Source organism: Cryptomeria japonica, chromosome 7 (assembly GCF_030272615.1).
Source record: "Cryptomeria japonica chromosome 7, Sugi_1.0, whole genome shotgun sequence".
NCBI classification, from domain to species: domain Eukaryota; kingdom Viridiplantae; phylum Streptophyta; class Pinopsida; order Cupressales; family Cupressaceae; genus Cryptomeria; species Cryptomeria japonica.
In genome coordinates, this window is record NC_081411.1 from 521,215,472 (window position 1) to 521,234,046 (window position 18,575).

General features: G+C 39.9%; 1 protein-coding gene across 2 annotated transcripts in view; it reads right to left on the reverse strand.

Annotated features, from left to right (window-relative positions):
* The window catches only part of LOC131061656 (uncharacterized), a 64,235-nt gene extending 46,238 nt beyond the window's left edge, over positions 1–17,997 (reverse strand). The window contains exons 1-14 of one of the 2 annotated variants that reach the window (XM_057995462.2): positions 17,797–17,997; positions 17,517–17,630; positions 16,176–16,226; positions 15,865–16,040; positions 15,681–15,758; positions 15,465–15,576; positions 15,240–15,324; positions 15,087–15,138; positions 14,886–14,947; positions 14,657–14,772; positions 14,333–14,454; positions 14,144–14,212; positions 13,990–14,047; positions 13,679–13,752 (exon numbers count right to left, since the gene is read on the reverse strand). In XM_057995462.2, coding sequence (XP_057851445.2) covers positions 13,679–13,752; positions 13,990–14,047; positions 14,144–14,212; positions 14,333–14,454; positions 14,657–14,772; positions 14,886–14,947; positions 15,087–15,138; positions 15,240–15,324; positions 15,465–15,576; positions 15,681–15,758; positions 15,865–16,040; positions 16,176–16,226; positions 17,517–17,630; positions 17,797–17,815 — 1,188 coding nt within the window. In that variant the 5' untranslated portion in view covers positions 17,816–17,997. The remainder of the gene's footprint in view (positions 1–13,678; positions 13,753–13,989; positions 14,048–14,143; positions 14,213–14,332; positions 14,455–14,656; positions 14,773–14,885; positions 14,948–15,086; positions 15,139–15,239; positions 15,325–15,464; positions 15,577–15,680; positions 15,759–15,864; positions 16,041–16,175; positions 16,227–17,516; positions 17,631–17,796) is intronic. The other variant, XM_057995461.2, reaches the window with a different exon arrangement.
* Between the last annotated feature and the right edge of the window lie 578 nt (positions 17,998–18,575).

Here is an 18,575-nt window from a genome sequence, read left to right on the forward strand (position 1 = left end):
CCCTGTGCACTTCTTTTGTCTTCCACGGCGCTACTCCTCTGAACTTCCCCTTCGTTGCCTTCGCAAGAAATTATGTGCCTTCTTGCCCGTTTGTTATTTTTCTTAACATGCTGGATGTTTTTTATCCTCCCCTTAGTTTTTTTCAAACCATTCCTTCCTTTATTTTGTTGGTCCCATAAAAAAAAAATTATATTCTTTCTGGTCTTTATTATCTTTCTATGGCCTTCTCTTTTCATGCATAATGTTTTTATTTGCATTCTCTTTTTTCCAATCTTTCCTTGTTTTTCCAATTTCTTTGAACCCATGCTCCTAACTTTCGTGACTTAGGGCCATCCTCGTCTGCCTTGGTCCCACATTCTGTCAAGTCATACCCCAACATATTCGCGGCAACAATTTCTCTCTCCTGGGTAGTTTCTCTCTCCTAGTAGACTTTAAGTTTTGACCCATTCACTGGGTCTTTGATCGGATTGCCATCTATGGTAGATAATTCTATAGCTCCGTTTGCCCCTACTCCCTCTATTTTATAGGGCCCTAACCAACGTACCCTGAACTTCCCAAGTCAGGGTTCATTCCGGCCATTGTATTTGAGCACCAACTGAACCCGGTGCAAATTTCATCTATCTCAAGTGTTTGTCGTGCTAGAACTTCCTTCTTCTTTGGGCTACTTTTGTGGCCCATTGTGCCACTGTCCTACATTCCTCCGTCTGAAGTAATGTATTCAGCCACTCCCTTAAGCTCTCCTCATCCCCCTATCGATTTTGGACCGCTATTCTCAAACTCGGTACAGTGTACTCTACTAGCATCGCAGCTTCCTGTCCATACATGAGCTGGAATGGGGTATGCCCAGTAGTGGCTTTGTAAGAAGTACGATAGGCCCACAGCACCGCACCCAACCTTTCTTCCCAGTCCTCTTGTTCTACTCCACAAGTCTTGTATAGAATGGACACCAACACTTTGTTTGTTGACTCTGCTTGCCCATTCGCCCTTGGGTAGTATGGACTTGACAGCGTGTGAAAAATTCCGAATTCTATTGTCATGGTGCGTATCACCTGATTCACAAAATGTACGCCTCTATCACTAGTGACTTGTATCGGTATTTCGAACCGAGTTACGATCTGTTCATATAGAAACTTGGCGGTGCTGAGTGTCGTGTTGTCTGGAAGAGCCCTGGCCTCGGCCCATTTTGTAAGGTATTCTGTAGCCATGACTATGTATCGGCATTTGTGTGCTTTGCTTGTCCTGAGTGGCCCTACAAAATCTAGCCCCCATCTCTCAAACAACTCCTGCGGTTGGGATGGAAAAAGAGGCATAAAGTCTCGTTTGAGTGGCTTACCCGCCCTTTGGCAAGTATCACAACTTGACACCCTTTCCCGCGCATCTGCATAAAGTGTAGGCCACCACAACCCTGCTAGCAATATTTTTCTTGCAATAGCATCCGGGCCCATATGCCCTCCTGCTAGTCCTTCATGTGATTCCCTGAGAACCCCAGGAATTTCTTCCTCTAAGACACACCTTCGTAGTACCCCATCAAGGCCCATTTTGTACAAAAGCCCGTGGATCAATTGGAACGTTGTGCTTTTCAGTGCCAGCTTCCTTCTTTCACTTGGGGGCATCTCCTTCGAGAATGTTGCTCTAGAGAGATATTGTCCAAGCTTCTCATACCAAGATGGTAAGACTACTATTTGGAACAAGTGGCCATCCGAAAAATCCTCATTCACTCCCCCTTCTGCGCGTTCCCCTGATTTTATTCTTGATAGATGATCAACCATTACATGGCTCTTTCTTGGTCGCACCACAATGTTGAAAGTAAATTCTTGAAGTAAGATCAGCCATCGACTTACTCTCCCTTGGATGACCGGTTTGTTGACCAGATACATGAGTGCCTGGTGATTCGCGAAGAAGGTAAAGGGCATGGCCAGGAGGTAGTGACGGAATTTTTGCACTACGTACACCATCCCCAAGGCCTCTCGTTCTGTGGTGCTATAGTTTCTTTCTGCTTTCGACAGTAGGCGGGTGGCAAAGTATATAGGGTGATCCAAGCCCGTGGCTCCCGCCTGTGCTAAAGTGGCGCCAATGGCAAAGTTGGAGGCATCTACATGCACATGGAATTTATTATCCCAATTTGGGTATATCAGGATAGGTGCACTTACAAGTCTGGATTTGAGTTCCCTAAAGGCTTCTTCTTGCTCTCGGTGCCATACAAATGGCTCCCCCTTCCTTGTGAGTTTTTCCAGCGGAAGGGAGACCTCAACAAATCCCTTAATAAACCGCCGATAGTACCCTACATGGCCAAGGAAGGATTTTACTCCTGTAACATCCATTGGGTTTTCCATTTCCATGATGACTCTTATCTTATCTGGGTCAGTCTTCAACCCTGCTTTGCAAACTTGCTTGCGGAACGAGGAACCGACATTTCTTTGGATTGAGGGCAAGTCGTGCTCGACGGCACCTTTCCATGCACTCCCCCAATATTTGCAAGTGATCCTTCTTCTCGCTGTATACTGACCAATAATCCAGGAATGCTTTAAAATTTCCAGTCGCCATCTTGTCAAAGATATGCAGTATGATCCTCTAGAATGTGGCTGGGGCGTCACATAATCCGAATGGCATCCGTTTATATGCATAGACTCCATCCTCCACAATAAATGTGGTTTTCAGCTTGTCTTCCTCTGCTATGCTGATCTGGTTGTAGCCCGAAAAGCCATCCATGAAGGAATAGATTTTGTGTCCGGCCACTTCTTCCAGTATACTATCAATAAAAGGTATGGGAAACAGATCTTTCACAGTTACAGCATTTAAACATCTGAAGTCTACACAGATGCGGATGTGATTCCCCTCTTTCTTGAGCGAAATGACAATAGGTGAGACCCATTCGCTGGTTTGCACCCGGAATATGATTTCGGCTTCTAACATCTTCTCTATTTCCTCTTGCACCTTTGCCGCGTAATTTTTGTTCATGCGGTAGGGGCTTTTCCTTACTGGCCTAGCCCATGGTATTAATGGTATGTGATGTACGCATTGTTCTGGAAGCACTTCTTTCAAATCCTTAGATGTCCATGCGAACACATCTTTGTATTCGAGAAATATTTTAAACGTTGCTGCCTTTAGTACGAGGTCCCAATCGTCTCCCACTAGTATTACTTTTGGGTCATTTTCTTCCCCAAGGTTGGCTTGTCGTACCTTTGGTTCCACATATTGTACAACCCCATTTTCTCCAAATTGGTGAGCCAAGGCCCCATCTACCCGAGCCTCCCCTTCCTGGTATTCGACAAATTGTGGCAGGTAAGTATTGTCTTCCTCGATCTCCAGGATCTCCAACATGTTACACGGGTGGAAGATTTCGTAATCCTACATCTGCCAGTGGAATAACCCATTGAGAAAACTTGTCTCATCCTCTGAGCAATTCCCTAAGTGGAGGACTCCCTCTTCATCAGGTTCCATCTCACCATCCTCCCCCGGTGCGTCTTTCTCAAACCCGAAGTCCGAAGCCACTTCCAGACTCACTACTTGGTTTCCTAGATCAATGATATATTTCTTTCCTTCACTTTCAATTGAGAGAGTGCTTTTCTTCCAATTGTGGTCCGCTTTGGCCATGATGAGCCATCCTCTTCCCAAGAGTGCATCATATCCCTTCCTTGCTAAAGATATAACCATAAAATCCAAAAAGAATTGTTGGGTTCCAATGGTTACCTTTTGTCCCATGAATGTCCCAATTGGTTTTATCCCTTGCTGGTTTGCTCCTACCAGGTGGAATGCGGGTGGCCACAGTGTTGGTTTCCCCAAGGCCTTCCATGTCTCCTCCGATAACACATTTACCGCTGATCCTCCATCCACAATCGTATTCGTGAGTTTGTAGCCCATGATTTCCATTTCTACTACGGCTGGTGTTCTGTCCAAACCTACTGTCATCAACATGGGGTGAGTGGTCTCCTTTGAGCGGTTCCTTTCTTCCACTTCCTCCTTGTGGCCTGGCGTCTTTTCCTCTTTTCTGGTCCCCTCCACCTGGTTTATGGCTATCCACAGTTGTGCTAGTGTCTGCAACAAATCCACTACTCGGACCGGCACGGTGGTTTGTAGCAGCTGCTTCATTATGGTTGCTTTAGAGTCGGCTCGTATGGTGTTGGTGGGTTTGTGGGATACTGTATTTCGACGTTCCTCACTCATTTCCCATTCTACTTCCTTTTGTGCCTCCTTCAGTCTTTCCTTTTCTGTACTCGAGTCAAGGTATGATAGTTTCTTTGCATGAGATCGGGTAATGGCCAGTACTTCTGGTTCCGGCCAAACTACCTCCAACATGTTCACGCCTTTCTGTCTTGGACACTCCGCATCCTCGTGGTTGCCTGGGCCACACCATTTGCAGAGTAGCCCTCTTCCTTGTCCAACACCACTTTGGCAGTCGCGTGCAAAATGGCCCCATTCGTTACACCTTCGACTTTGTATCATTGGTCTGCCTTTTGCATCATATTGGATACGGCCCTATGGGGTATTATTATTGCTATTATTGTTACTCCCCCTCCGACTGTTCCTATAGCCACCTGGTGACGCGTCTGCATTTGTGTTCTTGGAGGGTGTAGTTGGTGGTGTTGCTTGTTCTTGAGTATATAGTACCTGGGCACTCCTTGCCTTCAAGTTGTAGGGGCATTCCTTGATGGAATGTCCCAACACTTGGCAGATATCACAAAAAAATTCTTTGAGCAGTTGGTTTTTGTGTGTCCCTCTAGGTTGCACTCTGTGCACCATAGTTCCCTGCCCTCCCTACTTTCTTCCTTCTGAGTCCGCATTTCCCACATCATCCGCCTCATATCCTTCCGGAGTGCTTGTATCGTCTGGGACTCCTCCTCGCTTTCTTGATCACTACTATCTTCGTCACTTGCGCGCTTCTTACCCTTCGATGTCTTGTTCTTGCTTTCAATGTCCATGGCTCTATTGTACGCGTCCATGAAAGTTGATGGAGGTACTACCTTCATTTTTTTCCGCAAGGATGGATTCAGTCCCTCGATGAACCATCGCTTCTTCAAACCATCGGTTGGGGTATTGTCCATTTTCCCAATCAATTCTTTCAGCCTACGGTAGTAGGATCTTACTGTCTCACTCTTGCCTTGTTTGGTGTTGTATATTTCTACTACGATCTCGTCATCATCCCGAAGTAACCGGAACTCCTCGAACGCCTTAGCAAGATTTTTCCACGCATCCTTTGAAGTGGCGGGCAGGTCCGTGTACCAGACAATGGCAATTCCACAGAGGGTGGTTGGGAATGCTTTTAGCCAGTTGTCCTCATCATTCTCACCATTGGCCTGCCATATGGTGACACAAGTTTTACAGTGACGGGCGGGATCCTCTTATCCTATTCCATTGAATCTGGGAAGTTTCTGCTTTTCAGGGGTATGTGCCATCTTTCACGTATTCCCCGGGTTACTTTGGGGATTGTCGGATGGCTCGGTTGGTGCGGTTGTTTGGTCCCAATTATCACTACTCTCTACTGCTAGTGGGCTGTTGTGACTCTTGGCCCACTCTTGTGTATGTTGCTGAGAACCTTCTACGAGGCTCCCTCCTTCAACTATCCGATAGAGTTTCAAGCGCCTCTCCAGTTGCTCCTAGATGCACAGGGATCTCCTCACTATGTCTTCTTGGCTCCCTTCTTGCTCCTCCGTGGATTGTCGTCCTTGATCTTTGTTGAGTGTATTTGGCATTAATTATTCGAACTGGGGGGTTGCGACGCTGTGTTGAGTCCCTTTGTTCTTCTTCCCTTCGATTCCTTTCTTTGTACTATCGGAGCACTTGCTGCCTACGTTGCTCCCTTCGTACGTTCTCTTGTTCCTCGTCACGTTCCACGAGTACACGTGCCAACAACCATGGAAGACTACCCAGGAGATCATGTACCGCCTGGTTCACGTTGAGTTCCGCCCGTACCGTGTCAGCCGAGACAGCACTCAGTTCCGCTTCTCACTATACTACCAGTCCACGGAAACGTCCCACACGTGAATCAGGTCTTGTGTCAACTGATCCTCCTTGGTTACTTCGTTGTTATCCTCTACGTCACTGTCTGTTACCAGGATGCTTTGGTCGAATGAACGACCTATTATGCTTCCATCCCGCCAGCCTTGCCTCCTAAGACCTCCGGATTCGACTTAGGCAACGACGCCAAAATGTTAGTAGCCTAAGTGGATTAAGTTGCAGCATACAAAAAGCCAAGATCCCAATTATAATACCAAAGCATAATAAAACAATATCATGGAACCAATCTACATGCAATACAGTATATTGAGATATATTTATGCAACACAGATGTACATTATATTAATATCCCCCAAAAAGTGTCTTCCAAATGTGCTACAAGCTTACATATAAAGAGTTTGCGGTTGGTTAGGCCATCAACCGTCAGACAACCAACTACCCGTACATATAACTTAATACTATTGTTTTAATTTAATACATTACCAAAAAGCCTTATTTACTAATTAAACGGCTTACATGCCACAAGGCAACATTAAAATATGATCCGAACTAGCTATCCATTTCAACAGTTGAGACCTTGCAATCATGTTAGATAATCATTGAAAGAATAATAGATCTTTCCTACTAGGAACATTATCAAAAGCATAGATCCTTCCTACTAGGGTTAGGAACATTTAGTGATATCATTTACCAACTTAAATTGTTGAACATGATAGATACTCGTTGAGACCTTGCAATCATGTTAGATAATCATTGAAAGCATAATAAATCTTTCCTACTAGGAACAATATCAAAAGCATAGATCCTTCCTACTAGGGTTAGGAACATTAATCATTTGACATATCTAATTCATTAATGGAGTTCAACCATAAAAGGGTTAGGATAAGAAGGCATGATAAGGTACCCAAATCAATCCTCTACCCTAGGCCCAAGAGCGGATATACCATTCCTCTTGGCCTCATGTGCCCTTTCACCATCCATATGAGGGGATGTACCTAGTGAGGAATCCTATAACAATTGCCCCTCTTCTTACCACCCTTATTCTCTTCCCTGTGATTGGGGCTCCTTAACCCAATAACCAACCATGGTGGAGGTTTGAGGAGAAACTACAATAGGGTGCCCGGAGTATCCTTCCCTTTTAAGCCCAAGGGCGAGGCACACCTTGCACCCCCTTGGACTATCAATCATCCACCATGAGGTGGTGTGCTTAGAAGAGGACCTCATAACAATTCCCCCTCCTTGTATTCCCTCACTATCCCTATCATGGTTGTTTGCAACATTTAAACAAATATATGAGGAATCCACATTATTGTCTATATTCTATATATAAAGAACTATATAATAATATAATATCATTAGGTTGCATACATATCATTCATATGTGAGTAATTATACATAAAATTACATCGTGCTGCATACCACAAAGAATAATAATGTTACTGCCTGTAACTTAATAACAATTCTGATCTGATCTGATCACTGATGTGAGGTCACTGGATGATTTCCATTTCTCCCTTGGTGCCTTTTTCCATTGGGGTTCTTCCTCTTTTATACCTTGACGTCTCTTTGAGGAGATACAACCCTTTTGGAGGTGAATGTCCCATTAGAATGGTCATACCCCTTTCTTAATCATGTCCCTTCAAATGAATCCCCTCACCAATGTTGCCCCCAATCACTTCTTAATCTGCTTAAGGATCTTTAATCACTGAGTTCATTGGTGGATGCTTGTGCGATTTTATAGAATGTTTTAATTGCTGAGTTTATTAATTACTGCTTGTGCGATTGCTAGTGTTAACCCTTGATCACTGTCTTCTAAGAATTTAGAATTTGTGATGCCTTATAAATAAAACAAATTTTCTGTTGATAAAAATAAGGTTTATATTGCTTCTTAGGCAGGGGCATGACATGATGCCATTTGAATTGCTTATATTTTGTGTCGGCACTCTATTATTGTCACTATGGTACCCTTTTATTATCTTTTTCATTAAATTACTAAAATGGCATTTTTTGTTTAAGACCCAACACAATGCAGCATTTTTGAGAGTGTTGACATATGCTTTTAGTTATGATGCAAGTTATTATTTTTGTTGCTGCAAGTTTGTGTTAAGACACTTAGAGGGCAATGCTCATAAAAGAGTCAAAGATCCATGATGGGCAACATTTGTAAGACCTCATGTTGAGAGGGCACATTTGTTGAATTGTTAGTGTTGTTGTAACATTTATCAGACACACTCAGGGCACCATTTGTAAGGTCCCAAGATGAGAGAACAAGTTGAAGACCTATAAAAGGCACTTGGTAGTTATTTTCCATTTTTCATGCTACTAAGTTGCTAACCTTTCAAAGACCAAAAACTTTTATATTGGGGAGGTGTAATTCAGGAAAAAAAAATCCTTACGTACAAAATTAGAGGCCATAGAGGTTGGAAAAGGTTTGAGATGATATGAGACATCTTGATTCAAGCTTCGGCAAAGACAATGTGATGTAGTAATTGGTTCTGGCCACTTTTGGCCACACTACAATTGTGTTATAGAGGCAAAAACAGCACATTTGTGGCATAAAAACTTGAATACTATTACATATTCAAAGTCCTCTCTAATAGTATGCACTTTAGAAAAGACAGCACCTTGTTTCAACTCTATATGCAAACATTGTGGTTTCCGAAAGTTGAAGAACAAAAGTTCTTCAACTGCTAATTAAAGATAGTTTCACAAGTGTTGATGGCAATTTTGAAACCTATAGGGTGGTAGCAATTTTGTAACCATTGAGGCAAAATTTCAATTATGCAAACCAGCAGTTTCGCCCAAACAAAATGTGTAAGAGAAAACAGCTAGGAAGTGTTTTGTGTTCAGTTCCTTGTCATTTAGGCTTCTATCTTTTGCCAAATTCTTTTAATGTTAATGTGACCTTCCAAAAGACATAAGATAGAATTAGCAATGATTAGTTAGCATTGCGAGCATGCAACAAAGTATTTAAGAGACATTTTATCCTTCATTCACCATTCTTAGAGTGACTGGGCTAAGATGTGCATTGCTTAAAGGTTGTTTTAGCTAGATGAAGTGTACACAAGACTGGTTGGAGCATTGGTGATCTTTTAGACACATTTTTGCACTTAGTTGCAAAGAGCGTTTGCAAGTATGAGGATGCTAGCATTGATTGGACATCATTATTTAACCTAGAAGAGACTATGAGCTTGCAAAATTGAATTATTGGTAGATTTTTTTGTTCGAGATCTTTCCCTATTCAAATTTCTCCAAGTAGGAAGAGCAAATAGCTTCCATTGAATGGAAAACTATGTTTGCATTGAATGGAGCAAGCAGATTGAACATGTGCAAGTTGTAGATTTGTCCAAGTTGTTAAAATGGTATCTGTGGACTTTTTATTCACAGTGCCCGTCAAGTAGTTAGCTTACTGTTTTTTGTTAAGTCCCCGCTCGATTTTGGTTTTCGGCGCTTTCGCATTTGCCACGTGTTGGCACAGCTCGCATCATTCAAGCCTTTCTTTTCCCTTTGCTCAAAAGTTGCAATCAACTGACGCGTGGCAGGGCTCTTCTTTGTTTTCACATCGTTGGGCCCACGATTATCAAGTTAGAATTTGTTGTGATACGTGGCAGCTCTCCGTTGGGTTTCTAATTTGCAATTTTGCTAGTTTCCGAGTCTGTCCCTCTTGCTGCCATGTGTCTCTTGTAACAACGGTCGGGAGGTCTCTGCATGTTCTTTCCAAGTAGTGGAGTGTTTGCATTCCAACAGTAAGCAGTTCAAGAAACGGCCACGAAGCTTTCTTTGGTCCAATTAACAAAAGATTTAGAGGCGGTTGCGCTAGATGCCGAAAACGGTTTTTTCCTTCACTCTCCTTGCTGTTTCGTGAATAGTGGTGCTGCTGCTAGTGACGCATCTTGGTGATGCCTTCTCTCTTTTCCAGCACCGAGCCGTTAGGTCCTGCTCTATAAGAAGATCAATTTTTGCCTTGCGAAGGGTTCAAAACTTTTATTTTGAAAAGATATAGATAAGTATTCTAGATAGGAATTTGCCTTTAATCTGTGATTGTAATTCTGAAGATGGGATAATCAAACTATTCTTTCGGCCTCTATGATTACTGTTGTTCAATATGCATTAATAGTTTTATGTGCATCCTTGAAATTCCAACATAACTTTAGGAATATTTGTTTAAGACTCTGTCAATTAAACTATGTTTTTGCACTTGTTATTTGGTGGATGCATGGTGTATATTGCTTTATGTTTAAAAGGATCTTTGATTGTATCTTGATCAGTGTTCTGGGCATGTAGATTGTTGAATGGGCCTCTAAATGACATGTATGTGAAGTTTTTTGTGCCTCTTAGTGCATTAAAATTAATTCAATGTATTGCTTTAGAATAGTTTTTGCTTTTGAAGTTTCTTCTTCCCCTTTTCTCTCCCAAATGAACGAAGAGTCGACTTCTAAAATCCTGGAGGTCACTCAATGAAAATGCGCAGGTCCCCCATCACTAAGTTTCCCATAAGGCTATATTCCTAGAAGCAATTCCATTGATAAACAGTATCCAATGAAAAAGTTGAAGATTTCGTCCTTTTCTTATGTTTTGTCTTGCATATTGGGCCATTAGGGTTCATGCAACACCATTTCAAGTGTATTTGTTGTTGGTGAAAGTTAAGTGGAATATCTACCACTTTTTTTCAAATCAACTTACCTTATATTTTATAATATCTATTAGTCACCATACTTGATGCTTCCTAAAGTTCTAATTTTATTAATACAAAAGGATAACACTAGACTAAGTAAACAGATTACAAATGCTAATAGAACCCAAAAACAAAATATATATAAATTGAGAGAAGAGAGAGAGATAAGTAAAAGTAGAGCCTATCTACATTCACACAACATAATGTGGCTGGAGTTATATATAGACAGTCACCTGCCACGACTTTTCAATATCCTTTCTGCTCCAAAACATAATGACATATCGTGAGGTCTTCTTGGTACAAGGCAAGAAAAGAAGAGTAATCTATGTGACCAATGGAATGCTAACCACAACAATGATTGTGGGAAACTACTTACTTCTATTCCATTGTCCCAACTGAGAAATTTGTAAAATAAAGTGAAATGCAAGCAATAAATAAATCTATACAATGTTTGAATGCCAAATGGCTTCCTTCTATAGTATTTTTGTGATATTTGACACGCTAGGTGGTCATTGTAAAACCACTTGATTCTATCAAATGGCTTCTAGTGTGAATATTTGCTTCTATGGAGTGTTAGTCTTCTAGTAGTGTCACATAAGGTCCCTAAGTTAGTGCTTGCCTTCTAATTCAATAACACTTGTTGGGAACTAGACTCTCTTTTCTCAAGTTCGTAAGCATCCAACTTTACAAATAGTGTGATATATTTGCCTAATTGTTAAATTACTAATCTTGTCCTTTGCTCAATTGTTATTATTTCATGCACTGGTCTTCATGGCTTCCACATGATGATATTCAGCCTTGGAGTTAAAAAGGGTATTGTTGTCTTGTATTGATTTCCCCTATTCTTTTTACCAGTGCCAAAGATTATCCCACCACCTTTTAAAAGTTGAGGTAGCTTGTAGTAGCACAAGCATCATTATCTCTTCAGCAAATAAATCATTCATTGAAAAGTATGACCTAAATTAGATTTAAGCCAATTGTCTAGTGCATCTTTAGCAGTTCCCCTTCAATCGTAGAGACATCCAAATTGACTTTAACTTTGGGGGGTGATTGGATCCCAAAGGTTGATCAAAGCCATTTGATTTGGTCAAATGGCTTTTAAAGTGAAAATTTATTTCTATGAAGTGTCAATCTTCTAGTAGTATCACATAAGGTCCTTAAGTTGGTGCTTGCTTCTAATTCAACAACACTTATTTGGAACTAAAATTTGTATCTTAATGTTGCTGCATTCACTCATCTATGATTATTGTATCTTACTTTCACGTGGCTTCTTATCAAAACAAAGTTTTCTTTGGCAATCAATTTGATTATTGCTTGTCCCTTGCTTGAACTTCTCAATAAGAATTGTATATTAATAAAATCCTCACATTTTCTGAACTTTCATTAATCTTGAAAGAAAATATGAAAAAATTCCTGCTTAATCCTGCTAAGAGAGATTTCACAAGTTACCCAATCTATACAAATTCCAATAAGATTCCAACATAGTAACAATGCTAAAGAATAACAATAAAAAAGAACGAATATGTTAATGTAGAAAACTTCTTTTGAGAAAAACCCAACCTCCAAAGCACCAAAATTAATGTATTCTTGACAATAAAACAGTTACAGTATAATACAAGGCTTTGAGCCTTCACACGAGATCAACTTCCAATCAAGGAGGAAACTATGCAAGAAATGGCCTTCTTTAGAAGTAGTGAACACCCAAAGTATCCTCATAAGATTGATCCAAAAACAAATAAAATTCAAACATGACACTGCGTGCTCCTAGGAAACTCATCAACAAGCAAGTAAAGCCTTCAGATGTGTACACCAAGCTTCAATCACAATGAGCATACACAAAATGATGACCAAACAAAAGATGACATTTAACTTTCATCCCAAGCCTTTTACTTATAGGCAAGAAAGCAACAAGAATGGAAAAACTTTTTTATACCCAAATTTGATCAGTGCACCCAAGTACAACTCCAAGGTGAGTGCCCAAGTTTGACTATAGGACCAAGAGCCATTACAACCTCCAAGGCAACCCAAATACTCTCTCCATTCCAAGTGCCCAGGTGACTTGTTTCATGCGAAACTACATTAAATACTATTTACAAGACATGCAATAATTAAATGCATTTCTTCAATGTGCCTCCCACATTATATGCATTTGCCTAATATGCCTTCTAAATTAAAACATGAGCCCGTTAAATGCATTTGCCTAATATGTCAATTCTCCCTTCAAACAAGGAGAAATACGAACTAATTTAAACTTTGGAGGGTAGTTGGATCCTTGGATCTCAAAGGTTTACCTATTGCGGATGGCTGAGCCAAGGAAGTAACTTGAAGATTTTCAGTGAACTAGCTGAATAGATCAACTATTTACTCATGAAATGCAATCTAGAATCTAGATTACATTTTCTTGATCATATTGTACTTATTTTATTTCTTGCTTTCTTTAATAATTCATACCTGATTTAATGCCCCTGTATTACAAAGCTCCACGAGCATTTGATTATGTTACATTTTTGGACTTACATAAAGCAAAAGCACCACAGAACATAGTTCTATAGTTCTTCCATTGCAGTACAAAAGACATTGATGACTAATCATACATAAAGACCACAAGATGCATAAGAAAAGTATTACACTTGACAACAACCAAGACTAACAGGGGATGCTAGTTAAGAAACAGCTGGATGGGAGAGAGAATTTGTAAGGTGGGTGCTAAGCAATGTCAAGAGTACAGAGCTTATAGAACATATTCTTGACCTAGTCAAGCTCTTGAACAACTTAAACAAAATTAAAATACTACCACATACATGAGACGTAAAGAACTTCCAATATCTGCAAATTTCTTCATTAATGACGAGGCAGACAAAGGAGAAATACATATAATTGTAAAACAATTCATAGTCCAGTAAAATTTGTTCTCAATTTCTGTTCAATGGACCTCAATTTTATTATTACACTGCATATCTATTACCGTATTATTATTCTGGTCTGAGTCCTAAAGAAGTAACTTCAGTTAACCATTTAAAGTACTATAAAATAAGGTAAGACTTTTACTTGAGAAAGAGTGGGTACACTTGTAGGATCAAAGTTCTCACAATCATCGGGATTTATTGGCACACAGACACAACCTGCAACATATGAAGCAATGGATGACCACAAATTAGCAAAACAGAACTTAATCTGTGACTGGATTGCAAATTGATTGATAGAAAATAAGACTACTTTCAGAATCAGATCTACATAAAAATTATGAGGTCAAGCTACTGTAATCATCAAAATAGATGAAACGTGCAATGGAAAGAGCCAAGCTACATCTCTAGAGCCTAGAAAAAAAAATGAAATAAACACAAGAAAAAAGAACAAACCAGTTTTTGGATGAATACAAAATGGTGCCTTCAGCAAGTGATTCATATGCTTTGACACCTGGCAGGATGTTAAGAAGATTTTAGTCTTCTTATTGGAAATTAACTACTTCCATTAAAAAACCCAGAAAGTTCAGCTAGAACCAATATTATATACCTCCATGTCTAGCCGAGGGTAGGTGTAAGAGAAAACAATTTCCTCAATGCAATGTCGTAATCCTGGTGCCTGTAACATAAGTTCCAGACAAACAAAACACACAACTCGAGATCTAAACATTAGATTGCATGAGATGTATCTACAAATCTAAATAATTTTTCATGAGATTCAGATGAATCAACGCCTTACCCTATGTTTTCCTGACTCAAGTAGCTGTCTCAATTGTTTCCAGCGACCAATATTATTATCTTCTTTTGAAACAGATGAACGCCTGTTTTCTCGCCATTTCTCTCGAAATTGGGATGCAATTGCTGCCAATTTCATAAACCACAACATAAAGAAAAAACATAATAACATCATCAAAAAAGAAAAATTGCAGGACCCAAAAGTTTAGATAGGCAGTAAATCGGAATGAATATACTTAATGAAAGAGCAACAGCATATCACTAATGACCCAGATTCAATAAAGCTATAATCTAGTAAGACAAAGAAACTGGTTTAGACAAACCCTACAATCATCTGGTATCAAATCCATTATCTTCTGATATCTGTCTTCAGATGAAAATAACTTTTGGCTTGGAAGTATTTTCTCTTCAAAATAAACCCTTAAGACATCTGCATAAGCTCTTCTGCAGAAAGAATTTATTGATGTCCTTACACATAGTAATTGAATCCACTAACATTGAAAATAAATATTAAATTGCAATTGCAACTGATTGAGAAAACCATGGAAGGAACATACGTCAAGGAAGGATGCAGCACAGGCCCACTCAGAGAGACCATTTTATTAGTGTTTTCACTCCCCTGCATGAATGAAATGATGCCTACAATCAATATTGGTCTAGCATGGAGAATGTAAAAAATACTAACTACAGAGACTTAATATTATCAAACTATATTGCAAAGTTTCATTTTAGTTGATACAGATACCAAAGAAACCAACCTTGTACACACGAAAATAGGAAGCAATTGCAGCTCTTTGCTCATTGCTAAGCCTATTCATAGCAAGTGCCACTCTTAGTTCTTCATCACAGAAAAATATGCATGCAGACGTTGATACATTTTGAGTGTTTTCAAAAAGGAAGGAAACTCTCACCTTCTTGCTCTTCCATCACAGACCCAGCAATGGACCCCACGGCGACCACTATAAACCCAGAGAATGTGCTCAAAACCAAAATCCTCTGCACATAGATAAGGGCATAAATTACAAATTATTGACAATAATACATAGAATAGCATCAACGTGGCTATTCAACAATGTGTTCTTGATACCAAGATCCAATTTCAACTCATGTGCATTTAGCGTTCAATATAACCCAACCTCGGAGAGAAGTATCTATGACTTTAATAGCAATAGTCATCAAATGCCAGCAGTCTACGCAAACATCAGCTCCCGAACAACAATATCGTACATCATCATAGTCAGTCATATCCTGTTTAAAAATAATTTAGAATGTCAATTATCAGCCCAAAAGACAACATCAATGTAACATGCAGTCCACACTTTTCAATGCATTTTTAAAAGCAAGCAACTCACAATATCAAAAACCAGCTCTCTTTCTATAGGACTGAAAACCTTGTCTCCTAGTTGAGCATATGCGTGTCTCTTTGCAGGCTGAGACAAAATAGAAACAGCGGAACCATACATGATAAAGATCATATCAATTTCCTAGAATTCAAAATGAAAGGAGCAAATATATGCGTAACAGAGTATCCCATACATCAACATTGTACACAGCTCCAATATCTATTTTATGTGGACACTTCTCTCTGATAGAATTCTCCATATCCGCTGCATCTTGAAAAGACTGAAACCGAATATATATATCATGTTCTAGAGTAAAAGAGAACTCCCTTCGACCATAATAAGATGAATCACAGGCTGGATGCTTGCCATCTGCACATAAACTCGTAAGATTTAATGCCAGTACATTTAAGCACGATATCCAATAAAATGATACAGCAGTTTGCATAAATTGGGTAGGGAGTTGTATCATAATTTAGTTGTGTTGTTATAGAGCATTAAACTTACCATGTCCACATGACAGCCACTTGAATATTTCAGCATATGGAAACAATTTTCCTGCACAGTTCTAGAAGTCATACTCCAAACTAACCTGAAGTTCAAACTGTTTTGGCAAATATCGATGCTTACCAAAACATATCTTATAAAAAAAGATTTTAATTATATAAAACACAGTAAGAAGTGTAGAATCTCTGCCCCTTTCACTTGAAGGTATATTTATGCAATCCAAAATATCCAATTCTACAATGCAAATAACAAATATGCATACAGTAGCACAGTAAAACACAATCAGTACATGCCCATGGCCATTTAGTCATATTCCAACGTACAATAGAATGTATGTTGATATAATATAAAAGGAGAGCATAATAACTAAGCATTTTCTAGGAATCAAGCAACTTAGATAGACAATGCCACATTTGTTGCTATGTCCCCTGAGAAACGAGAGCATAATATAAAAGGAGAGCATAATAAATAATATGCTCTGTTGCTATGTTGCTATAATATAAAAGGAGAGCATAATATTTGTTGCTATGTTGATACAATATAAAAGGAGAGCATAATAACTAAGCATTTTCTAGGAAACAAGGAACTTAAATAGACAATGCCACATTTGTTGCTATGTCCCCTGAGAAACGTAACCTTGTTGTGGCAAGCAGTTAGCATCAAAGATTAATTTGGTGGAAAGCCGAACCTCGACTGGGGTGTAAGTCAGGGTGGGAAACGATGGGATCAATACTGTCCCCAGGGAAAATAAAACCATATAGGAACAAGTAGATAAAAGCTGGTATTGAAGATTAGTTTAGAAAAAAGCCATGACCTCAAATACACTGTAACTTGAGTTGGAATTGAAGATATCAATCTACGTTCCCGGAGAAAACGAACCCATATAAGGGCAAGTACTTTAGCGCCATCATCGAAGGTTACTTTGAGGAACAGCTAATACCTCAACAGGATTTAACTTGTGATAGGAATTGATACGGAGCTAGTTGAAGGCGTCAATCCATATTCCAAGAGAGAATCGCATAATGTGGGGGTAAGTACCTTAGTGGCAATGCAAAGATATTTTATTTGAACGCCTGGAATACCGTAGAAACCTCTTTGGTTATGCAGGTGTCCTGAAGGGAACGCACAAAGTAAACAGGCACCTCTAAACAATGCCAGGATGGTAACACATCAACATGGGTACTTACACTCCAAAGTCTTCAGTCCAACTTGACTGAGAACAGACTTGGCAAATGAATGTGCAAAAAATTGTAGCAGGAGCTGAGGGTGAAATAAAATTACAGCAAGGGCCATATAGTATGTGTTGCTATATTTATTCAAGCCACAAGAGGAGGAACATACCATAGTAGACCCTGAGGTGGTCGGCATTGAATCCTTGAGGGATGTGTGTTACTTGGGGAGCATGATCAATCTGCATGGCATCTTGCCCCTCCAAGGATTTCTCTTCTTTTTCACCTGCACATCCCCAACTTCATTAAAATTCCAAAAGCCTAACTACACGCATCTCTAAGATGCCCTGCCTGGGAAAGCTGTGATAAGTGCTGTGATTTGCGTAATCTACAGATATTTCATAACAAACATAATACCACCAAACGCTCTGCGGAGAAGAAGATTGCCATACCGAGTTGTTCATCTTCCATGGCTTCTGGAAAATGACAGAGATCTGAAGAGTTGATTTAAAAAAATATTGTTCCAGCAGAAGTCCTCTCTTTCTCTGTGTTGTGGACAGACTTCCCATCTCTGATTAAGTGATACACAAATCGGGCATATCGGGTGGAATTGGGGATGAGCGTTATGGCGGGAAATGGGATAGCCCAGCCTTGGCTTAAATTTGATGGCAGGATGACCGTATTTAGAGAAAAAACATAATGTTTATAGAAAGAAATGAAATCTACGGATGTGTAATGGTGGGATTTGAGAAGGATGCAGCTATTTTGGCTCCAAAAATGTTAGTGTCGTATCGAAGGCATGCATAACATACATGCATATCCATGTTTAGTTGGAGGTGGTCTCACGCACGAGAAGTGACGAGGTGGATAGGGCGGGACATCGCATACGTGGATTCGTCGAAAAGGATGTCCTGCACGTCATGTCGTCGGATTTTGGGGTGCGTATAAGACGCGATCGGTCATTTGCAAACTGCTAGGTCGCAGACCGCATAAGGCTTGGTTGGGTAGGCGGGAAAGTAGTGGGAGACCGTTGTCTCCCGCTGTTGTTATTGTACGATAACACGTAGGGTTGGGTGTCAATAACTTAGTTAGGTCAATAACTACGCATTTTAAGTTTATCCACTCATATGTTGTGGTCAATAATATGCAAATATTAACTTGGAAGGCAAGAAACAGAAAAACAAGAATTGAGCAGATATCTGGGAAGGTAAAACGCGCATTATTTGACCGA